The sequence below is a fragment of the Sinohyriopsis cumingii genome, unplaced genomic scaffold (genome assembly GCF_028554795.1).
Source record: "Sinohyriopsis cumingii isolate HCF-2022 unplaced genomic scaffold, ASM2855479v2 utg000160l, whole genome shotgun sequence".
Classification (NCBI taxonomy): domain Eukaryota; kingdom Metazoa; phylum Mollusca; class Bivalvia; order Unionida; family Unionidae; genus Sinohyriopsis; species Sinohyriopsis cumingii.
In genome coordinates this window covers 8,378,813-8,405,820 of record NW_028315873.1, presented here as the reverse complement: position 1 = coordinate 8,405,820, position 27,008 = coordinate 8,378,813, and the positions used below count along the sequence as shown (strand labels likewise).

The following is a 27,008-nucleotide window of genomic DNA, read 5'->3' as shown; positions in this document are numbered from 1 at the left end:
ACAAGCACTGGTTTGAAATTAATACTCAGTACAACAAGCACTGGTTTGAAATTAATAGTCAGTACAACGAGCACTGGTATGAAATTAATATTCAGTACAACGAGCACTGGTATGAAATTAATACTCAGTATAACAAGCACTGATATGACATTAATACTCAGTACAACGAGCATTAATATGAAATTAATACTCAGTACAACAAGCACTGATATGAAATTAATACTCAGTACAACAAGCACTAATATGAAATTAATACTCAGTACAACGACCACTGGTTTGAAATTAATAATCAGTACAACAAGCACTGATATGAAATTAATACTCAGTACAACGAGCACTGGTATGAAATTAATACTCAGTACAGCGAGCACTGGTTTGAAATTAATAATCAGTACAACAAGCACTGATATGAAATTAATACTCAGTACAACGAGCACTGGTTTGAAATCAATAATCAGTACAAAAAGCACTGTATGAAATTACTACTCAGTACAACGAGCACTGGTTTGAAATTAATAATCAGTACAACAAGCACTGGTTTGAAATTAATAATCAGTACAACAAGCACTGGTACGAAATTAATACTCAGTACAACGAGCATTGGTTAGAAATTAATACTCAGTACAACGAGCACTGGTTTGAAATTAATAATCAGTACAACAAGCACTGGTTTGAAATTAATACTCAGTACAACAAGCACTGGTTTGAAATTAATAGTCAGTACAATGAGCACTGGTATGAAATTAACACTCAGTACAACGAGCACTTGTATGAAATTAATAATCAGTACAACAAGCACTGGTTTGAAATTAATACTCAGTACAACGAGCACTGGTATGAAATTAATACTCAGTACAACGAGCACTGGTATGAAATTAATACTCAGTACAACGAGCACTTGTATGAAATTAATAATCAGTACAACAAGCACTGGTATGAAATCAATACTCAGTATAACAAGCACTGATATGACATTAATACTCAGTACAACGAGCACTAATATGAAATTAATACTCAGTACAACAAGCACTGATATGAAATTAATACTCAGTACAACAAGCACTAATATGAAATTAATACTCGGTACAACGAGCACTGGTATGAAATTAATACTCAGTACAACGAGCACTGGTTTGAAATTAATAATGAGTACAAAAGCACTGGTATGAAATTAATACCCAGTACAACAAGCACTGATATGAAATTAATACTCAATACAACGAGCACTGTATGAAATTAATACTCAGTACAAGGAGCACTGGTTTGAAATTAATAATCAGTACAACAAGCACTGGTATGAAATTAATACTCAGTACAAGAAGCTCTGCTATGAAATTGATACACAGTACAACGAGCACTGTATGAAATTAATACTCAGTACAACAAGCACTGATATGAAATTAATATTCAGTACAACGAGCACTGGTTTGAAATTAATAATCAGTACAACAAGCACTGGTATGAAATTAATACTCAGTACAACGAGCACTGTGTGAAATTAATACTCAGTACAACGAGCACTGGTTTGAAATTAATAATCAGTACAACAAGCACTGGTATGAAATTAATACTCAGTACAACGAGCAATGTGTGAAATTTATACCCAGTACAACAAGCACTGATATGAAATTAATACTCAATACAACAAGCTCTGGTATGAAATTAATAGTCAGTACAAAACACACTTGCAATCAATTAAGAACTAGTACAACAAACACTTATGCTCAATAGAGAACCAGTCCAACAAGCACTTGTATGAAATTAATAACCAGTATGACAAGGACTTTTATTAAATTCATAACGACTACAACAGCCACCTGTATTCAGTTAAAAACCACTACAACAGCCACCTATATTCAATTAAAGCCACAACAACCACCTGTATTCAATCAATATCCACTACAACAGCCACCTGTATTCAATTAAAGCCACAACAACTAGCTGTATTCAATCAACATCCACTACAACAGCCACCTGTATTCAATCAATAATCACTACAACAGCCACCTATGTATTAAATTAAAAACCACAACAACCACCTGTATTCAATTAATATCCACTACAACAGCCACTAGTATTCAATTAATAACCACTACAACAGCCACCTGTATTCAGTTAGAAACCACAACAACCACCTGTATTCAATTAATAGCCACTTCAACAGCCACCAGTATTCAATTAATAACCACTACAACAGCCACCTTTATTCAGTTAATAACCACTAAAACAGCCACCTGTATTCAGTTAATAACCACTAAAACAGCCACCTGTATTCAGTTAATAACCACAACAACCACCTGTATTCAATTAATAGCCACTTCAACAGCCACCAGTATTCAATTAATAACCACTACAACAGCCACATTTATTCAGTTAATAACCACTAAAACAGCCACCTGTATTCAGTTAATAACCACTACAACAGCCACCAGTATTGAATTAATTACCACTACATGTACTTGCATGAGATTTATAACCAGTACAACAAATGCAGTGTGACCCAGCTATAACACGGTAATTAGGAGCTATAGAACCCGACCGTGTTATAAGCAACTAGGTCAGTTAGCTGAAGAAAATGATGCATGTACCCCAAACACTTTGTGTGTGTGTGTGTGTATGTGAGGGTGGGAAGGTAATAAATGGGGCGGTAAAATATGTGCTTCATCTTCAGTTACCATATTAAATCGATGCATATTAAATAGAATATACACCTGTAGTGAAAACAGAGAAGGCATATATAATATTTTACTTATTTAGAGAACCGTGAGTTGGTACATATACATATATAATGTTTGTATATACGTGTCTAATGTATAGTATGAATGGAGTATCAACACCTTGTGCTCACCCGCGAATCTCGTCACATACATTGAACCCACAATGAAGGTGATTCCATTGAAAATATGCACACAAGGAGATTTAAAATATTCAATAATTTTGTCACAGGTCATATAGGTCTGAATTCAGTGGAAAAACAGAGCAAATCACATAACGAATGACGAAGAACATGATTTACGTTTCAGTCCGTCCCAAGTCAGTAAATGTTCGTTTGCGTTTTAAGCCGCCATTGGTAGCATTCATATACATAAACTTTTGTCCCTGCAATAATGGAAACTTTCATGGCACAGTTAGAGTGTTCCAGTCATGTTTGAAATACAAAAATCCATCCAAGTCCATTGCTTTTATTTAAGTTTGGTACTGACCTCCTTTGAAGAAAGGTTCTTTGTTTCTATTGAAGATCGTAGTCTGCTTTCTTTGATGAGGGGTGCATGCGTTATTGAAGTCACCGCTAAAGAGCAGCTTCGGAGAACCAAATAAATGCCCGTTTCTTTTTGTGCATGTAACATCAAACAATTGTATTGCATGATTGAGATATATTTTTTTTCCATTTGTTTAATACGTTTTCATAACAATTGGTGCTTCAAAGGTAATCTATTTCCTTTGAAATTAAAGCAAACTATTTCATCAAGGTACATTTTTAGAAAGGCATTAGCTGTCGTTTGGTCTCTTCCAGTTACTGTTCTTCCCTGCCTATTGAATAGACCAATGTTTTTATTTTTTTTATTTTTACATTTGTGGTAGCGTAGTGATGCTGCCTTCCACGTATGCGTTAGAAATTTAACAAAGGGTCAAAAACAAAAAAGCGAAAATCTCACAACATACAGTACTGCATACTAGATATCAAGATAAACGGATTATGATATAACAATTCACTGTTTAGACGGTTTGTCATTATGAACAAAGAATTTGTTTATCTAACGATATATAAATTTCAATGCGTTTTATATCAAGTTTGCAGGTTCCTTTCACGGGGCCTCTGTATTTCTCCACTCCATATCAATGGTTGTATATGCAAGTTTAAACAGACAACAATGTCGGCAATAAAAATAATTGTCAGAAGGTATATTTTGCCGCCCAAAACTAAACAAGTCCAAGTTTGCGGCATTGGCAAAGCCCTACACGATCCAAGAATAAACTTTTTATACGTTATTTTTCATCCTATTAAGAAGAAAAAACGATTTTTCCATGAACGCGAAAAATACATATAAAATTTCAGGCACCACGCCACGATCGTCATCTAGTATTCATACGTGATCTCTTCCCCCAAAATGATAATAAACTTTTTATATTTTTGTATGTACTTTTAAGAAAGATTATTTTTTTCGTTTATGAGAAAAATACATGTATATGAAACATCAGGAGCCACACCACGAACGTGTTATATCCAAATTTGTGTTATGACGGAGCGTGCTATAGCGGGGTCACAGTGTACTTGTATGAAACATAATCTTTTAGAAAGAACATCAATGGTATGAATTAGTGAAAAGCATTATGTACATTTCTAATGTCTGTTTGTACGTTCATGCAGTCAATGAAGAGGGGTGTAAAATGCACGTCACCTTATTATCATTTCTCTAAAGAACACGAGTGTGGGATGAGCATGGAGAAGATTTAGAATGTATATTGATATAGTAACACATTACAAATTTAAATCATAAGCTCAGTATCACAACATTGGGAGGAATAGGGTGCAATTAATTGGTAAAAAATGTGTTGCAGAACACTGAGTTTACATCTAAAAGTTGATGTCATTCCTCTAATATAACTATGCTTGGGAAAAGGTGACAAAGTAACTTGTGAGAATAACAAAGGAGGAGAGAAAACATCGCAATACAAATATTAATGTTGGGGTGAAACGCGTGGGCGTGCAATTTCTCAACAATATGATAATAGAGAGAATGTGCACATTAGAGAATGAGAGTGAGAGAAAGGCCTGCATGAAGAATTGCTAAAGTCAGACTAGATGACTGCCTATTTTCAATAAAACAGGATTAAAGGAATATACAGCAATCCAGGATATTGGATGAGATTTGAGTATACATTTAGTTTTGCATTGTGGTTGTATAGCACAGCAACACTTGAAGTCAAGGCATGGTCAGATGGGTTTGACATACATTTGGATTCTTTTGTGGTTGTATGGCACAGCAACACTTCAAGTCATGTTCAGACTGGTTTGACATACATCTGGACTGGCTTGTGGTTTTATGGCACAGCAACAGTTGAAGTCAAGTCATGATCAGACTGGTTTGACACACGTGGGGGGAGCACAGAGTGGCCGAGTGGTCTACAGCGCTCACCGTTACGGATCTCTGATGTCTCACCTTTGTCTGCGTGGGTTCGAGTCTCGGGCTCAGCCATTGTGGGTACATGAGAAAACATGCCAGTAGCTTCTCGTGGATCGGTGGTTCTTTCTTGGGTATGTCCTGGTTCATTTATAGCCTATCTTGTGCTGAAAAATTACGTTAAACCCTACAACTACAACCACCAAACATGTGGATTGGCTAATGGTTGTATGGCAAAGCAACACTTGAAGTCAAGGCAGGTTCAGACTGGCAGTTGCATGAAACATGAACACTAGAATGTTAATATTGACAATGACACCACAACACAATAGCTTCTATAGCTACACATATTTTTCTATTAATAATTTAACTAAACACAGTATTTTCTTTACAAGAGAGAGATTTTGGATACTGAGATCTGATAGTCTTGAAAATCGTATGGTTTATACTAACCCAATTGAATGCAAGTGAGCATGTTGTAATTGATGGTACGAGGATTTTATCATTCGGAAAAGTTTGTATTGCTACTTTATCTGTTTATTGTCTCTGAGAGAGATAGAAGAGGGGATCAGTCCTAGAACCATGACAATTTCACCCATCATTTATTTCAGCAATAAATTTAATTCATTTTGATGCTGGACGATTAACATACTCCCAATGTTACAGTTGATGGGTTATAAAAAGGGCTGTTAAATACAATGCTTCAAGTCAGACGACTTTATGTAACTGTCACCTTTCCAAAGCCAAATATTGACAATGGATATTCTTTGCATTTCTGTAGAACATCCACTGAAGTGAGGACATACCCTTTAATTTTCAAAAGAGGGAGGGGTTTGGGATTCATTTCAAAAGTTTGAAAACAATTACCTAGGTATGATTTGTAGAAAACAATACATTGCTGTTTGCTCACTTTGCTTCTGAAAAGAGTTATCTCGCAGTGAAGATAACATATTCATATCTGCAAAAAAAAAAAAAAAAATCCCAGCCCCAGGCCCAGGCAAATGATCAGTCCCATACTGCATACATGTTGTATGGTGTACTGATTCAGAATTTGGCTGGTTGAAAACTGTATGTTCAGTTTCATAAGTGTGTTCTTGACAGCGTCTACTGATAAGGAGTAATCACATGCTTCGATTTCAGTTTTAGAAAAGTTATGTTGTTGATGAGAATCCAAAATATGCGCCTATTGTCAAATCAATGATAAGTTTGTCAGATTATGGTATTAAATTAAAACAAGGTTCCTAAAAGAGTCTGTGGTTTACTTTCCACAGAGGCCACTCTGGTAGCCTAGCGGTTAGAGTGTGGATTCCATCCTGGGCCAAGTCTTACCAAAGACTGACAAAAATGGTACTAACAGCTGCCTCGCTTGGTGCTCATCATTAAGAGGTTATTGCTAGGACCGGTCGGCCTGGTGTCGGGATAATGTGACTGGGTGGGACATCATGCTACATGTCTGTGGCATGATGTCCCAGTGCTAGACATCACTATAAACTGTTACACTGTAGACATCGTAGCGATATGACTGAAAAATTGTTAAAGCTACGTGAAGAATCCAAATCACACACACACACACACACACACACACACACACACACACACACATTTTCCACATATCATGGGCTACGTTGTTTGAACTGGTTTGGGGGTGCACACGCTGTTTATTGTAAATCACAAATCACTCTAACATCTCATTCTTTCCTTGGATGGTAGTTATGCATTGGCTTTTCAAATGTCCATCAGTAATGCAAACCATACCATACAAGGCAGAACTGCACAATACATGACTGCCAAGTCGCAGTGGTTTACCCCTCAACAACAAAATGAGCATGGCGGGGATCAATTACCTCACCCCAACGCGTTCATACACGTATATCGATCTATCTATGTATATATATATATATATATATATATATATATATATATATATATATATATATATATATATATGCAGTAAAGCCTGTTATGAGAGGCCACCCCTTCTGGCAACAAAATGCGGTCTCTTAAGACAGGTGGTCTCTCATAGCAGGTTTGTACAAAAAGACCAGTTTTCAAGGTCCAGTTTCAGAGCAATTTCAAGAAAAATAACTGCAATCATATATATATATATATATATATTCTATTTATTATTAATAATTCTTCCTAAAATATTGTATGCATTCATCTAAACGCAAAATTATGTAGCAATAAATCACATATTTTAGCATATGAAATCCTTTCTGACTTACTCATTTTCCTTTACAACAATCTAAATTTGTTTGGTCTACGTTTAAACTGCTTTTTTGCGAGTGGTCTGCTTTTTTCACTTGTTCTAGTTACAATATTTTTTTTTCCTCCAACCATACAATTTTCTCTTTTTAGTTGGTGGTTCATTCATTGTTATTAAGGATCTAGGTGTTAACATTTTTAGCACTCATTTGTAATGTCGAACGTGAAGACAGTTTTGTCTGGGCTGTGAGAAAATATGAAAAATCTATACACGTACATTGCATATCTAACAATGAAATAAAAAGAAACAATTATCTCATCCAGAAACAGAACCATTTACTAAGGGACAAAAGTCAATGGTTTCATTCAAAGATGACACACAGGGAGTAACTCTAGTATAAGAAAAGTGTGCAACTCAAGTCACACTAACTTGAATAGATGACAGCTTTGTGATTGGGATGTAATCACTTAACATCTGGGGGTGGCATGGGTGGGTGCACAGGGGCTCGTTACAAAGAAAATCAAGGGATGGGGGTTCTAACCTGTAATAATATAACACAAGGGAAGACACCGGTCCGCACCCCTCGGCAGTTCCAACACTGCTATTTTATCCTAATTGCGTCTGCTAATTTCCAACTTAGGCCAGTCGTAATCAAGAATAGTTCAATTTTCAAAACAGCTCTACACACTTCGTTCAATTTGTGATATAATGGAGAAAATGCAATACTTGTTCGCCGATCTTGACGTCTGGACATTAACCCTACTCACAGTGCAATTTTGCAATCGGACAATCTTGAATTTCACCATTGACCGAAAGGTAAGTTTGTTCGGATCTTACCTTTCGGTCAATGGTGAAATCCAAGATTGTCCGAATGCAAAATTGCACTGTGAGTAGGGTTAATGTCCAGACGTCAAGATCGGCGAACAATTATTGCATTTTCTCCATTATATCACAAATTGAACGAAGTGTGTCGAGTTGTTTTGAAAATTGAACTATTCTTGATTACGACTGGCCTAAGTTGGAAATTAGCAGACGCAATTAGGATAAAATAGCAGTGTTGGAACTGCCGAATGGTGCGGACCGGTGTCTTCCCTTGTGTTATATTATTACAGATTAGAACCCCCCATCCCTTGATTTTCTTTGTAACGAGCCCCTGTGGGTGGGTGAGTAATAAAACCAACATCACAAGCCTTGAACACTATCATTCGAAACCCGCAAAAGATTCTCTTCTGCTGGTTTAGTAGACAATGGCCTTATTCACCCCCAACAATACGGATTTAGTCTAAAAACAAACAAGATACGCAACCATAACATCAACTTTGGCACTTCAACGGCGATTCATGACATGTACATTAGCCTGGTTTACGGATTGTAGCATCTATCATCAGTAGCAACAACCCCTTTTTTAAATATTCGTTTTATGTTGGTTTTTGATCAGAACAATCATTACTAATCAATCGGTCGTTGTAACGAATGATTACTTATATGTCAGTGGTGTCTGTTCTCGCGATACAGTGATTAATAGGGATGCCAGATCCTATCATTAGACCAGGTAACAGGCTTGTGCGGTATTAATTAGTCTGGTTCCGTGCTTTTTATGTGGCTCATGGTCATTCCGTACCCAAGTCGTCTCGTACCCAGTGGAAATTTGTCGTTTTGTACCCAAGGTGCTGGTTGTTTCGTAACCAAGGTGCTAGTCATTTCGTACCCGAGGTGCTAGTCGTTTCGTACCCGATGTACTGGTCGTTTCGTACCCAAGGTAGTGGTAGTATTTTACCCATTAATTTACAAGGTCAAATATACAGTATTGTCATATCCACCGCTCCCTCCCTAAGCTTAATCTTTTTCCTACCTTAAAAACTACATGAGCAAAGTATATCCGGGCAAAAAATTAACCAAACACAAATAATTAGAGTAATTGTATTGTTTTCACTGTATAATAGCATTTATGTGCTATAAAGAATTAACAAAAATTCACACTGCCATTAAAAAGAAAAATAAAACGTCGTCCAGGTTTAATTAACGTAATAAGTCCATTCCTTTTTCTTAAAGCATGCAAAAATCTGCAGAATATTTTGGCTGCACACATTGGTGCAAATGTTTATCCTATCAAAGCATCTGGAAATTCTGCGATCTTTTTTAAACGGGGCTGAATGCAGATAAAACAGTGTTGCTTGATTAAGTTTCTCTTCTCCAATGATCAATACTGGTATTAATTTTCATTTTTATCGCGTGATTTTAAAGGTGTTGAACGTGGTATACTATACGGACCACCAAGCCATTTTTGGGTACATTGTCGGCCGCCTTAGCATACTTGTGGAAAGTTTTTGACACTTTCGCCGAGCACAAGAAACTAACAAGTTATTGGCATAATTGAATTTCTCTATTTTACAACTAAGTATAAATATTAATATTTTTTCATGGCCAGTTAAAATTTGTTTTCATTGTTTGGCATAATCTGTTTTATTTTGTTATCCTCCTAAATATAATGTACATAAATAATCGCGGAGAGAGAGAGAGAGAGAGAGGATACTTTAACTTGGCACTGCATTTTACAAATATTTACTTCCGTGTTTTAAAACTGATTTAATTATTTAAATAATCGAAGATATGTATGCATGCTTTCATTCAGCCAGTATTGAAACGTTTGTAATACAGCGCCCCCAGTTAATACGGCATATATTTTTTCCAGAATAGAACAGCAAAAATTACAATCTAATGAATGATTAAAGGAGATGTCTCAGTAAGACGAAAGATTAGCTCAAACAGGTTTCTTAAAGAACAAAAGACTAACAACATTATTCCGAATTGTACATTCCAGAGTTTTCTTACATACATGAAGGAAACATAATTACTATAAGCATTTATGTTTTCAGATTTAAAATCATTGTATAATAATGCAATTCATTTGCCTTGCCAGTCAGTTGTCAGGCCGTATATGCTGTTGCAACGTTTCAGTAATTTTGAGGAGGAGATAACGCCGTTCTGGTACTCTTTCCACACCGCGAATAATCTCGCATGCATTTTTTGATATGTTTTTCTTTGGTATCTTCTCATCTTTTTTTCGGATACCAGTTGAATCTGTGTAACAACTGAAGTGGCTTCGTCGTATAAGAGGCTAACTAGCACATAGAAAGGAAGATTGGCTTTACCGCTTTTGCGTTGATCCTACGATGCCAATCCTCTACATCGTTTTTGGTTCGAACAGATTTTCTGAACACAGACCATGATTCAACAGGGAATGTGGTGTTCGTAATCCAGGTTGACTCCACATAGTCAACCCAACTGTATAACAGGGCAATCTTCGTGGACAGTTCCTTAAGACTGGCAAAGGCAGGGGCTACATGTTCTGCAGGCAAAAATAGTAGCGCCATTGCCTGAAAAAGATTCATAATGAAATCAACTTTTTAATATATATGGTCAACTGAACTATTTATATTATCGCTAGCCTATTTTTTTAAAAATCTAGGACGGTATGAGCGGTCGTTATTACCGTATTACAGGGATTAAATAAAGGTCGATGCAGTTCACCCTCATTTTTGCGATGCGATCGATCTCGGCAGTGTCGAAATGCATATTTTTCCAAGACATCGCTGTCGCTGGTCGCGTTCAGCAGGTGGTCGCTCATAACAGACCGTTTATATAATAAAATCCTTCCGTGCATTAGGATTGTGGTCGGAAATGACAGGTCAGTTTGTATATATATATATATATATATATATATATATATATATATATATATATATATATATATATATAAAAGAATTTTAACGTATATATATATATATATATATATATATATATATATATATATATATATATATATATACGCTTTGAAATTCTTTTATATATTCTCCAAATATAGAATTGACATAGAAGTGAAATGGTACCCTATCGTAAATCATTGTCTTTCCATGTGTGCTCTTCATGCACTGGCTATTCAAATGTTACTTGGTAATGGAGGTAAATCTCCCTCCTTGGTGAAGTTGCACAATCAGCCCCTTTGAGAGTCAGTATAATATTGAGACAAATGTAAAACTGTATTAATTTTGTCCATGATTGTTTACGTTGATGTGCTTTTGGATTTTTATTGTAGCTTTAATAATTTTAGTCATTTCGCTACAAGGTCTGCATTGGAGCAGTTCATAGTGATGTCTAGCACTGAGGTATTATGGTGTGGACATGTATCATCATTATCCTGACAGCAGACCCACCAGTCCTTATACTAACCTTAATGTTGAGCACCATGCGAGCCAACTGCCATTACCTTTTTTTTTATAAGTCTTTGGTATGACTTGGCTGAGGTTCAAACACGCGACCTATCGCAGCCAAGGTGGGTGCTCTAACCACTTAGGCCACTGGAGCCAATGACAGATTAATATAAACTTTGTTTACTGTTGAGAGAGTGAGAAAGAAATGTGAAGGGAAAGATTATGGAAGATTACTTTTTTTTTATAAAAAAATGACGTTATATGATTCTCAGGCACCACTGGCATGTTGTTTCAAATAAGTTCTTCACGTCTTTTTATTTTTTATGAGGGACGTATTAGTTTACGTATCACTATGTACATTAAGACTTAATAATAGTAAGTAGAAGTTTAATTATTACTATGTGTATTAGGATTGAAAGAAAATATTTTTCTGAATTAGTTTCGATTAACATTAATGATTTAATTAATACAATTTACATTTTTTAACAGTCAAGCTTTTATTTTAGTATTAATTTAAATACAGACTGTACAAGCAGACAGACAGACAGACAACTGGTTGTAGTCATCAATATCTGCACCGTTTTCCATAATGGTATAATTACAACTAAGAGATTTGCTTGATAACAACTGATGTCTTCGTGTTAAGCTGTTAACTCTAGTATGCATTTAGTTATTATGGAGATGTACCACCCAGGTTAAAGTTCAATGTCCTGTATCTACCATACACTCCATCAATGCGAATATCTTCATGCTTTCTTTTTTCTCTCTTTCATTTGCTGATTTGCAAGTATACAGTAACATGTTTTTCATGCAATGCTTCAAGTTACTGTCTGACATTACTACAATATTATACGTACAATGTCTTGTAAGACCTCATTAACATGTAAAGTTTGCAATGCCTTCATAAATCATTTCAGTCACATTATACATTTAAATAATATTATTAATGAGAGACCCTGGAGTAAGTTGATGCATGTTACTCAATCATCTCTACATGTATCTCTTGTTTTAATGGTGTAAAAAGGTCCCGGGACTTTCATCAGCTTAGTTAACGTAGTTTTGCCAGTCATGCTTCAGTCGTAAGAGTGAAAGGGATCGTGTATTGGATTCGATCTTTAAGAATTGAAAATTTAGAGCAGTCTTGAAGAAGGTGTTTTGCATTCTCAATTTCACCGCAGGAGCAATACTTATTATTAGATACACGATTCGTATATAAATCATAAATTAAGACATTGGAATTTGTTTTCAGCCTAGCATCAATGATCTGAGACAGTCTGTCACCATGGTAACATGGAATTGTTTATTTATCGTGGTTCAAGTAGGCTTTAAAAATATGTATTGAATGTTTTTTTCCTCGCACTTCAGTGGGTAACCAGTTCCATATTCGAATCGTAAACGTTTAATGAATTGCAAAACAACGTCATTCTACATATTGGGGGTCAGAGATTGTTTGAAAATAGAATGGGGTAGGTCTCCTATTCTGTAAATAACTGTGGAATCAAGTCTTGAAGATATGCGGGAGCTAGTCAGTGGTAAATTTTAAATAAGTGAAGCCGTTTGTGATTGCAAAGGCCAGAGTGTAGATTTTCCCAGCTATTTTCATCGCACTGTTGTGAAGGAGATATATTTTCAGTTGCACCCATTATAATTCTCATTGCCTTAACATTTATATTCTCTATGAGGTCTTTTTCATGCATTGTAGAGTTGCCCTAAATGTTGTCAGTGGAATAATACAAGATTTATACATTTTTGTTCAAGAATAATTGATCTAGTTTGATATGAGACTTTTTAAACAAGTTAATTTCTACCAGGCTTTGTAAGAAATTTATTTAATATGTTTGTGCTCAGAAACCTCTGGGTTTGTTTCAGCCATGCATGATATAAGATGGTGGTTCTTGTTCCGTTTTCATGTTATTAGCGTTGATTAAGTCTAGTCTGGATTAAAAAGTGACAAACATCTGGACCATTCATGTATCCTTTAAATAGGGCTATAAGAAACCACGGAAATCTTCACCCGGATATCCGTTGCGCCGTTTAACGGATAACCGGGTACCCGTTAGAGCATGAAAGACATGTACAACCCGAGTTACCCCACTGTCAAATTTTCACAAACCTTGATTGTTGTAGGGTGACGAAACGAACGAACTATTTACATCATTTTACACATGGTTTTCCACATTTTATCCACTATTTCGCATTCTCTTTTTCGCATTTTACCACTGCACTTTTGCATACGCACTTTACCCACACGCAATGAGAGACGGCTGATAGTCTGTTGACGGAGATAATTTGTTTTCCTGTTGTACTTCAAATAGTCTATTATACATTGTGCTATAATATTTTGTTTGATTTGTTAATAATAATGAATTAATATTACAATGTCGTTTCACTTATTAATAAAATTCCAACAACTTCCGCAGCGAGATTTGCTATTTATTACTCACGGCGAATGGCGGTGAAAGTCAACTTCCGGTTGAGAACTTGAATACTAAAGGAGGTTTACACTTAAGTAACCAAAACATTACAGTATTAAAATTTCAAACTAGAATAAAATAACGTTTTTTGAATGTTTTTATGAACTAAAAACAAATTATGTTTCTGAACGGATACTCGTCAATAATTTATACAATGCCCATGTATTTCACTACGGATGGGAAACCAGTTACCCGCGTACCCGTTGACAGCCCTACCTTTGAATATCTGTGATTAAAATTTCACAAGCTGAAATCAGGTTATCAGCTAGTATATATTATTTTGTCTAGTCAGCAAATAGTCTGAGGATTATATTGTCTTCATAATAATCATTGATGTAAATCACAAATAATAGTTGTCCCACAACAGACCCCCGGGGGACTCCAGCATTAATGCGTCGAACATCCGAGGATTTAGAATTCATGAAAAATCATTATTTTCTTGATAGTATATAACTTTCAAACCATAATAACAGAATTCCATGAATACCAATATTTATTAATTTTGAGAGCCTACATACTATAACCTACATTTTGTTGACGTACATACTATAACATGATGCGGATACTTGTGTTAGACTTACACTGATAGCTTTGACAATAGACTTAAACTGATAGCTTTGACAATAGACTTAAACTGATAGGTGTCTTATTAGATCTATACTGATACCTATCACATTAGACTTACACTGATACCGAACACATTAGACTTACACTGATACCTATCACATTAGACTTACACTGATAGCTTTGACAATAGACTTACATTGATACCTATCACATTAGACTTACACTGATAGCTTTGACAATAGAGTTAAAATGATAGGTGTCTTATTCATCTATACTGATACCTATCACATTAACTATAATCTGACAGAGTTGTCAGTTTAGACATAAGGTGACACCTATTACATTAGATTTCAACTAGTGGCTGTCAAACTATATTTAAATTGATGCCAGTCGCATTAGCTATAGGCTGATTGCTGTCACACTAGATTTAAACTGATAACTGTTACGTCGAGACTTAAACTGATAACTGTTACGTCGAGACTTAAACTGATAACTGTTACGTCGAAACTTAAACTGATAACTGTTACGTCGAGACTTAAACTGATAACTGTTACGACGAGACTTAAACTGATAACTGTTAGGTCGAGACTTAAACTGATAACTGTTAGGTCGAGACTTAAACTGATAACTGTTAGGTCGAGACTTAAACTGATAACTGTTACGTCGAGACTTAAACTGATAACTGTTAGGTCGAGACTTAAACTGATAACTTTTAGGTCGAGACTTAAACTGATAACTGTTACGTCGAGACTTAAACTGATAACTGTTACGTCGAAACTTAAACTGATAACTGTTACGTCGAGACTTAAACTGATAACTGTTAGGTCGAAACTTAAACTGATAACTGTTACGTCGAGACTTAAACTGATAACTTTTAGGTCGAAACTTAAACTGATAACTGTTACGTCGAAACTTAAACTGATAACTGTTACGTCGAGACTTAAACTGATAACTGTTACGTCGAAACTTAAACTGATAACTGTTAGGTCGAGACTTAAACTGATAACTGTTAGGTCGAGACTTAAACTGATAACTGTTAGGTCGAGATTTAAACTGATAACTGTTAGGTCGAGACTTAAACTGATAACTGTTAGGTCGAGACTTAAACTGATAACTGTTACGTCGAGACTTAAACTGATAACTGTTAGGTCGAGACTTAAACTGATAACTGTTACGTCGAGACTTAAACTGATAACTGTTACGTCGAAACTTAAACTGATACCACTCACATTAGGGATAAGGTAATAAATCTCCCATTGACTATTAGTAATTAGGTAAGTACGAATGAGAGAATTCACATTTAATATAATTCTGATCTTGTCATTTTCAGGAAAGCTTCACAGGAATGTTCTGAATCGATGTCTGAGTGCACTGTTGGAGGATCTTGATTTTAAGACTGTCTCCATGTACATTCAGGAGAAGGAACTTTTTGATCCAGTGACAATGCGTGACATTTCGGTAAGAATAGTTATACAATGCATGACATCTCGGTAAGAGTAGTTATACTACGACAATGTGTGTCATATCGGAAAGAATAGTGATTCTGTGACGATAAGTGACATTTTGGTAAGAATAGTGATCCTGTAACGATGCAGGACATCTTAGCAAGAAGAGTGATCCTGTTACAATACATGAATTTTTGGTAAGAATAGTGATCCTGTGACGATGCATGACATCCTGGTAAGAATAGTGATGCTGTGATGATGCACCTCCAATTTTTTATATGTAATTGCTCTGAACCCACACTCCATCCTAAATGTCCATATGTGAAAAATGGGGTTGGAATATTTGGAGGAAACTCGGATTAGAAAAATGTTAAATATCGGAGCTGATATTTGGTGCGAAATTATTACACAGTGCATTGGAGCTTGAAGCATTGGTTTCAGATCTTAAATGGACCACAGGAGAAATAGGAAATTGTCGTCCCTTTTCTTGTATATTAAGAAATGATAAGAGCCCATGTATCAATACAGGATTGGGGATTGGTTTATTGAACTACAAGGAGACAAGTGATTTTACAGAAAATTCAGCCCTTGTTTATACAAGACTGTATACTTTTGAAGGTCTTTTGTCAAAATGTACATCAACCCTTTTGTAAAAGTCTTTAAATGCTGGAATTTTAACCAAATCACCTTAAGGAGTTTAGGTTGGTTGGAAAATCTTGTTTGAGATTTTGTTGGCACACACATATTCAGAGTTGAACTTTTTTGTTCCAAGATAAGATTCTAATACTTTGCATTTATTGTTTTTTTTTCATACTGTGATAGGAAATGTTTACTTTGTATTACATGCAGATATATTGCTCTAGAATTCTTTAGAATTAAAAGTTTGAAAGGAAACAAATCAATTTATGCTCATTATGTTGTTTTCACATAACAACATAATGCAAGTCAACAAAGTAAAGTTAGCATATGTATTCTGTACATTGAAATGGTTTTAAATGTCAGTTTATAGAAATATAGTCAGATTTATTTCGTGTGACTCATTTTGTGGTCTTGTTAATGATCACTTATTTTCTAGCATATATGTTTTGGGCAGTCTTGAAAGAGAACAATCTTCAGATTTGGAAAATGCATGTTTCGTAATCCAAAATGTTCTTTAATTCCACTCAGTAATGGTCATTTTTTAACCTTGAAAAAAGTAATTTCATCCTGGATAAAACCTAGAAAAAGCCTGGAAATCTATATTTAGAAAAGCATGGGAACCATGGATCCTGTGACGGTGCAGGACATCTTGGTAAAAATAGTGATCAAGTGATGATACGTGACATTTTGGTAAGAATAGTGATCCTGTGATGTAACGCGCCATCTTGGTAACAATAGTAACCCTGTGACGATGCAGTACATCTTTGTAAGAATAGTGATTCTGTTTCAATTTCGGGTTGTGTAGTGCTTTTAGTCAAGATGTTATCAACATGATATTGAATTTAAATCTAGACATCGGGCAGATTGGTCTATTTCAACTCAGATATATTGCAGCCTATCAGAATCTTGGATTCTCTTCTTAAATGAAGGCGTAGTTCATCTAATTTTTTTCTGCACAAAGGTCATATATTCTCATTATTCTACATGGCCTCTTTGATACATAGCTAGACAAAACAGCATCTACATATTTGGAATATAAGTAGACAGAAATATGCTGATCCTATCAAAATCAATGTTCTACTTGTCCCATAAGATTGTTGCGACAGAAACGTACTGATCAAGTTGGACGTAATGCTCTTGTAATACAGTTGTTGGCAACAATACTTGCTCTGTCTCAGTTTTGCCAAATCAAACCATTCACATGTTTTATTCTTCAGTGTGAAGGCAGATGGGGATTATTGAAGTTGTCATACTGAATACCCAACATGTCTAATACATTTTCTCACTTATCCATTGCTAATGATGGGAACGTATTCTTTCCACAAGAGATCACCTGCTTAACACATTTTGGGAGAGTTTTATATGTCAAAGATTAATGTGGATGAAGTTGCTCGCAAATACATCTGGTTTGCTGATAAAACTGAGGGTTTTGCTTATTTTAATTTGTGTTTGTGTTATTCTTCTTTCTAAATATATGTTAAAAACACTTAATAATGTTTCCGTTACATGATTCTGCAGGAACAGAAGACAACAACTGAAAAGATAAAAGAGCTCATAGAACGGATTCAGCTAAGAGATCAGGGCACATATGATAAATTTAAAGAATGTTTGGTCCTGGCTAAACAAGAATTTTTAAAAGATATGTTGGAAAAAGAGGAGCAAGAGCTGCTTCAGACTAAAGGGAAGCCGTGAAGCTCTGGTTAATGGTAGGTTTTTAGTTAATGTGGTTGTAAGTTCAAATATTGTTACGACAAGGCCCCGCATCTGTTCCACATTGTCTGTTACATGTCCATCAACAATTACTATTTTTCAAGTACATTGTCTATTACATGTCCATCATCAACTGCTTTTTTCAAGTACATTGTCTATTACAATCCCATCATCAATTGCTATTTTTCAAGTACATGTCCATCATCAATTGCTATTTTTTAAGTACATGTCCATCATCAATTGCTTTTTTCAAGTACGTTGTCTATTACATGTCCATCATCAATTGCTTTTTTCAAGTACATTGTCCATTACATGTCCATCATCAATTGCTTTTTATCAAGTACATGTCCATCAACAATTGCTTTTTTCAAGTACATTGTCTATTACATGTCCATCATCAATTGCTATTTTTCTAGAACGTTGTCTATTACCTGTCCATTAACAATTGCTTTTTTCATGTACATTGTCCATTACATATCCATCATCAATCGCTTTTTATCAAGTACATGTCCATCAACAATTGCTTTTTTCAAGTACATTGTCTATTACATGTCCATCATCAATTGCTATTTTTCAAGAACGTTGTCTGTTACATGTCCATTAACAGTTGCTTTTTTCAATTACATTGTCTATTACATGTCCATCATCAATTGCTTTTTATCAAGTACATGTCCATCAAAAATTGCTATTTTTCAAGTACATTGTCTATTACTTGTCCATCAACAATTGCTTTTTTCAGGTATATTTTCTGTTACATGTCCATCATCAATTGCTATTTTTCAAGTACATTGTCTATTACATGTCCATCATCAATTGCTATTTTTCAAGAACATTGTCTGTTACATGTCCATCATCATTGCTTTTTATCAAGTACATGTCCATCAAAAATTGCTATTTTTCAAGAACATTGTCTATTACATGTCCATCAACAATTGCTTTTTTCAGGTATATTGTCTGTTACATGTCCATCATCAATTGCTATTTTTCAAGTACATTGTCTATTACATGTCCATCATCAATTGCTATTTTTCAAGAACATTGTCTGTTACATGTCCATCAACAATTGCTTTTTTCAAGTACATTGTCCATTACATGTCCATCATCAATCGCTTTTTATCAAGTACATGTCCATCAACAATTGCTTTTTCAAGTACATTGTCTATTACATGTCCATCATCAATTGCTATTTTTCAAGAACGTTGTCTATTACATGTCCATTAACAATTGCTTTTTTCAATTACATTGTCTATTACATGTCCATCATCAATTGCTTTTTATCAAGTACATGTCCATCAAAAATTGCTATTTTTCAAGTACATTGTCTATTACTTGTCCATCAACAATTGCTTTTTTCAGGTATATTGTCAGTTACATGTCCATCATCAATTGCTATTTTTCAAGTACATTGTCTATTACATGTCCATCATCAATTGCTATTTTTCAAGAACATTGTCTGTTACATGTCCATCATCATTGCTATTTTTCAAGTACATTGTCTGTTACATGTCCATCATCAATTGCTTTTTATCAAGTACATGTCCATCATCAATTGCTATTTTTCAAGAACATTGTCTATTACCTGTTCATTAACAATTGCTTTTTTCAAGTACATTGTCTATTACATGTCCATCATGAATTGCTTTTTATCAAGTACATGTCCATCAAAAATTGCTATTTTTCAAGTACATTGTCTGCTACATGTCCATTAACAATTGCTTTTTTCAAGTACATTGTCTTTTACATGTCCATCATCAATTGCTTTTTTCAAGTATATTGTCTATTACATGTCCATCAACAATTGTTTTTTTCAGCTTCTACAAAAATACCAGCAAACAAAAATACATTTAACCTATTTCAACCTAACTTGGTGGACATTATCCTGTCATAAAGAATTTTAGAATTGTACAAATAATGCTTATCTACCAGCAAATATGGCCACCATTACTAACAATATACAAACCGGAAGTATTTGTGTTTAAAAAATATAACATCAACATAATTTTGAAAGACTTAAAGGAAAATTCTTTCGTACAGAGGACTTTCAGTTTTGTACTGATGCTGCCCCAGCATCAAATATGGTCACCAATACTAATAATAGGAAATCCTTCTCACAAACTATCCATAATTTTCTTTTACTAAATTTCACTGGAAACATTTTGATATTCAGGCATTTTGTGTTTGTACAAAGTGCCTGATTTGATGTAGACTTGACTTGCAGCAGAATTTATGGATTCTTAGTATATGTTCCAGATTCATTATGCATTTCCAAATTTCTTACTGAAATTTAGATTAATATATTATTGCTTTCTGGATAGTAAAACGTTTACATAGAATATTTAGCAAGCATCAGACTTAAATTAATAAAATATTGAAAATTCCTAACATGAATCTTGTACTGTACCAAATGAAATGTTTATGATTGCCTAACATTTGAGGAATTCTTCAAGTCTTTTTTAGGATTAGAATGACGTCCATATATTAAGTAAGATTGTTAGTCTATTTCATGCAGATTACTGACAAGACATTGCTTCTGCTTGAACATGTCAAGACTCTTGCTATTATATATAATCAGATTATTTAGACTGTTAAATAATCTTATATGAATTTGATTAATTAGTAAGATCTGTGCATTTTAATGAGATAATTGATTGCCTAAGTAACTAGTATGCCTAGATCAGATTCCAATTAGATCTCACATATATTGTTATTGTTGCAGACTTGCTTTATAATATGTGATTTATGACATTCTGGTGGTCCAGACTATAATAATCTTACTGTTAGGTTGGCGAAAATGGTGCAGTGCCTCACCCCATTATAATAGTTACAGTGTGTCGAGTTAGTCTGTGTTTCCTTTTTGGAGAACTGGTTGCAGTGTATGGAGCTATTTAATTCTGATTAATATCTGAATATGAACATTGCTTGATGAGTTTTAAGTTGTCTACATGTCATACAGGGTAAATGACTTGATATTTAAAGTTGTCTGCATGTCCTACTGGGTCAATGTCTTGAGATTTAAAGTTGTCTACAAGTTCTACATGGTAAATGACTTGATATTTAAAGTTGTCTAATTGTCCCGCAGGGTAAATGACTTGATATTTAAAGTTGTCTAATTGTCCCGCAGGGTAAATGACTTGATATTTAAAGTTGTCTAATTGTCCTACAGGGTAAATGACTTGATATTTAAAGTTGTCTAATTGTCCTGCAGGGCAAATTGTTTGATATTTAAAGTTGTCTAATTGTCCTGCAGGGTAAATGACTTTATATTTAAAGTTGTCTGCATGTTCTACTGGGTCGATGACTTGATATTTAAAGTTGTCTACAAGTTCTACATGGTAAATGACTTGATATTTAAAGTTATCTAATTGTCCTGCAGGGTAAATGACTTGATATTTAAAGTTATCTGCATGTACTGCAGGGTAAATGACTTGATATTAAAAAGTTGTCGGCATGTCCTACAGGGTAAATGAGTTGATACTTAAAGTTGTCTAATTGTTCTTCAGGGTAAATGACTTACTATTTAAAGTTGTCTGCATGTCCTAAAGGGGAAATGACTTGATATTTAAAGTTGTCTAATTGTCCTGCAGGGTAAATGACTTGATATTTAAAGTTATCTGCATGTACTGCAGGGTAAATGACTTGATATTAAAAAGTTGTCGGCATGTTCTACAGGGTAAATGAGTTGATACTTAAAGTTGTCTAATTGTTCTTCAGGGTAAATGACTTACTATTTAAAGTTGTCTGCATGTCCTAAAGGGGAAATGACTTGATATTTAAAGTTGTATAATTGTCCTACAGGGTAAATGACTTGATATTTAAAGTGTCTAATTGTCCTGCAGGGTAAATGACTTAATAATTTTGTCAGACTGTATTTGCATAAATTATGTACGTGTACAATAATATGATGATATTGCATTTAATTGAGCTTTTTAAATTATGTGGAGACCTTATGTCTCATCGGAATTTGATAATCTTTGACAAAACTTTCAAATCATTAAGATCTAGGATGTATTTAATTGGAGCTATGATCTGTTATGAGTTTATGCTCTTAAAAGAAAAGAGTAAAGACAACACGTTTTGCAATATTTATGAAATATTGTGTCATCAGTATTAATGTACATATTGCCATTCTTATCTTACAGGGTATTAGACCACACAACCTGATATAACCAACAGTAGGCTTAACAAGGATCAGTGTAAGTTAGTCTTCCAAAATAATTCATCTAACTAGCAATGGCATGAACAATGATTTGTGTAATTTATTAGTACACTCAACACAATCCTATTTAACAAGCAGTGGAACGAGGAAGGCTCTCCTGTTCATTACGTACAGAATATAGGAAAACGTGGAGCATTTTGACACTATCTTATTATATATTTTGATCAGAAATGTCAACTCGATTCTTTCTTCAAGAACAGGATGTGGCAATCCTACATCATATCTTCCATAAAGGGACATCACTACAGAAGCTAATGTGGAACAGATTCATTTATAAAGAAATTGCACAAGTGGTCGTCCTGTCAAGGGGATATGTAGACTGCCAGATTTGGAGAGCTATTGAAAATAGATTTAGTATGTGTTTAGTGGCACTGAAAATACACTTGATGTAGGTGACCTCAGAGAAGAGTTAGAGAACTATATGAATCAGGCCATACTTCACTAATGATTTCTAATCTTGTAAATGGATGCAAGTGACAAGTGTTGACTGTGTCTTTCAAATAGTAAATAAACATAAGCTTGAGTGAATATACACTAAAGTCTATCTGATGTTCACTGTTTGAGACATTAATGAAAGTCAAAATATACACAAGTGTCACTGTGAGACAGGTGAAACTAATCTCTACACAGATGTCTCACTGTGAGAAAGGTGAAACTGATACCTACATAGAAGTCTCACTGTGAGAAAGGTGAAACTCATCCCTACATAAAAGTCTCACAGTGAGAAAGGTGAATCTCATCCCTACATAGAAGTCTTGCTGTGAGAAAGATGTAACTCATCCCTACATATAAGTCTCACTGTGAGAAAGGTGAAATTCATTCGTTCATAGATGTCTCACTGTCAGACACATGAAGCTCATCCAAAGGTGAAAGTCATCCCTCGCACAGTTCTCACTGCCAGAGGGGCAGATTCTATCCAACACAGAGGGGCAGATTCTATCCAACACAGAATTCTGTCTGTCAGAGAGATCAAAGTCATCATACACAGAAATTTCACTGTCAGAGAGATGACATTCATATTACACAGACATTTTGCTGCCAGAGAGAAAATGTCATCTTACGGGGACATATCCTAAACACAAGACTACTTGTTAGAGATTAACGTCACCCTAAACAAAAGCAACAATGTCATAGAAACGAAAGAGTTCTAACACAGATTCCTCACTGTCGGAGAGATGAATATCATCCTTTATAGTTTCCTTACTGTCAGAGAGATAGAAGTCACCCTTCACAGATTACTTACTGTCAGAGAAATGGAGTTCATTCTATACAGATGCCTCATTGACAAGAGAGAAAGAATATCCTGCATATAAGCAATACTGTCATATAGATGAAATTCACCCTGTATCGAAACCTCACTGACAAGATGCTGAAAATCATCCTACACCAATTCATCCCTGTCAGAGCTGTAGTTCATTCTATACAGAATCCACACTTTCAAGTAGATGGAAGTCATCCTACACAGACGTCTCACTGCCACAAAAACCAAAGGATTCCTACACCAATTCCTAGCTGTCGGAACAATTAAAGTTATCCTTCACAGAATCCTCAGTGTCAGAGGGATGAAACTCATCCACCACAGATGCCTAACTATCAGAGAGATGAACATTGGCCCACACAGAAACCTCATTGGCAGAGAAATGAAAGTAATCCTACAAGGAAGCCTCATTTTACTAGAGAGACAGTTCACCCTACACAGAAATCTCACCTACAGAGAGGTAAAATTCACCCTTCACAGAATCGTCAGAGTTGAAAATCATCCAACATGGAAGCCTCATGGTCAGAGAGATGACATTGATTCTACACAGAAGGCTCGCAGTGAGAGAAATTAAAGACTTCCTATACATATTCCTCACTGTCAGAGACCCGAAAGTGTACCATACAAGAACCCACACTGTCATAGGTCTGAAAGTCATTCTGCACAGAAGACTCAGTGTCAAAAATGTCATCTTACATAGAAGTCTCACTGTCAGATAGTAAAGTCATTCTAAACAGGGACATAATTCAGAGAGAAGAAAGTACACAGAAGTCTCATTTTGAGATAAATGAATGTCCTACAACACGTATGCCTGATTGTCAGATATTAAAGTCATTGTACAGAGAAACTTTACAGTCTGAGAGATGACATTCATCCTACACACAAGTCGCACTTCAGAGACAGAAGCTCACCTTACAGTCGAGTCTCACTGTCACAGAGATGGAAGCCATCTTAAACAGAAGTTTCATTGTCAGAGAAATGAAAGTCATCATACACAGATGTCTCAATGTCAGGGGAGGAAGATTATTCTACACATAAGCAACCCTGGCTGAAAGCTGAAAGTCACCCTAAAGAGAATCCTTACCATCAGAGAGGTAAAATCACCCTCCACGTATTCCTCACTGTCAGAGGTTAAAGTCATCCTATGCAGAACATCACCGATACAGAGATGTATGGCATCATACGCTGAATTCTTTCTGTCAGAGAGGTGAAAGTCATTCTGGAAAATGACTCTTGGTCAGTAGATGAAAATCATCCTATAAAGAAGACTTGACTCAGTCAGAAATAAAAATCATTCCACATGTCTTTTCACTGTCAGATAAATGAAAGAATTCTTTCAAAGATCCCACACTGTCAAAGATATGAAAGCCATCTTACACAGAGGTCTCGCTGTAAGAGAGATGATTTCATCGTCCTAAGAAGTCTGTCAGATAGAACAAACTTACCCTACATAAATGCTTCATTGTCAGAAATTAAAGTCATCTACGAAGAAGCCTAATTTTTAGAGAGATTAAATTCATCCTACATAGATCTCTTGCTGACAGAGATCGCAACTCATCTAGCAGAGAAGTCTTACTGTCAGGGAGATGAATGTCATCCTATGTATAAGCCTGAATGTCTGAGTGTGGAAAGTCATCCTTATCCGAAGCTTAACTGTCAGAGAGCCAAAGTTAATCCTACACAGAATTCCCACTGTGAGGTGAAAGACATCCTACACTGAATCATCACTGTAAGAGAGATGAACATCATCATACAAATAAATGAAAGTCAGTCTACAAAGATGACTCACTGTCAAAGATTAAAGTTGTGCATAGAAGCCACACTACCAGAAATGTATTCATCTTACACAGATGTCAGAGGGATTGAAGTCATCTTACACAGATGTATCACTTCACCCTACACAGAAGTATCCTTATGAGAAAGAATAATGTCATTCCGCAAAGAATAGCCATTGTCATTGTCAAAGAGATATGTCAGAGAAATTAAAGTCTGTACGATGAGTTCTATCTCTCTCAAAATAAGCTCATTTTCAGAGAGATGGAAGTCATCTTACAGAGAAGTCTCATTGCCAGAGGAAATAAGGGTCCGTCTTATAGAGACCAGCTTCATCCTACACAGATGTCTCATTTTCATAGCGGTATGCATCATCCTACACAGAAACTCTAATGACAGGGCGATCAATTTCATCCTGCACATTACTCACAATACCAGAGATGAAAGTTATCCTACAGAGAATGATCAATGTCAGAGGGATGAAAGCCATTCCAAAAAGAAGACAGAAAATAGTATCCTAGACTCTAACACTGGTTTCAGAGTGACGATGGTATCATAGAAATTACACAGGCATAAAAGAGATGATGACCTCCTATAAAGTACCAATGCTGTCCTACAAAGTACCATCTGGTCTGATTCCGGTATCCTGCTAAATATTCATGCTGTCCTACAAAATAGCCCTGCTTTTATAGCGATAATGGTTTCTTTACAATGTAACCATGCAGTCAAAGGGATGATGGTAACCTACAAAGTACCCATGCTGTCCTACAAAATATCATGCTGTCATACTGTGGTATCCCAAAAAGTACTCATGCTATCAGAGAGGTGATGGTAGCCTACAAAGTACCTACACTGTCCTACAAAGTAACCATGCTGTCAGAGAGATCATGGTATCATACAAAGTATTCATGCTGCCAGAGAAATGATGATAACCAACAAAGTACCTATTCTGTCCAACAAAGGACCCATGCTATCAGATTATAGTATCCTACAAAGTACCAATGCTATCCTACATATTGTCAGATTATGGCATCCTAAAAAGTAACATGCTGTCAGAGAGATGATGATATCCTACAAAGTACCCATGCTGTCAGAGAGATGATGATATCCTACAAAGTACCCATGCTGTCAGAGAGATGATGGTAATCTAAAAAGCACCTATGGTATCCCTAAAAGTACACAATGTCTGAGAGATGATTGTATCCTAAAATGTACCTATGCTATCCTACAAAGTGCCCATGCTGTCAGAGAGATGATGGTAGCCTACAAAGTACCGATACTGTTAGAGTGATGCTGGTAAACTGCAAAGTACCCATGCTTTGAGAGATGATGGTATCCTAGAAAGTACCCATGCTGTCAGAGAGATGATGGTAACCTACAAAGTAC

The 27,008-nt window shown here is 35.4% G+C and overlaps 1 protein-coding gene across 1 annotated transcript in view; it reads left to right on the top strand.

Moving 5' to 3' along the window:
- LOC149774732 (uncharacterized) overlaps positions 1-27,008 on the top strand; it is a 91,103-nt gene that overhangs the window by 53,305 nt on the left and 10,790 nt on the right. Inside the window, exons 6-8 of the mRNA XM_089944993.1 lie at positions 15,912-16,039; positions 18,184-18,371; positions 22,515-22,568. Coding sequence (XP_089801119.1) covers positions 15,912-16,039; positions 18,184-18,357 — 302 coding nt within the window. The 3' untranslated portion in view covers positions 18,358-18,371; positions 22,515-22,568. The remainder of the gene's footprint in view (positions 1-15,911; positions 16,040-18,183; positions 18,372-22,514; positions 22,569-27,008) is intronic.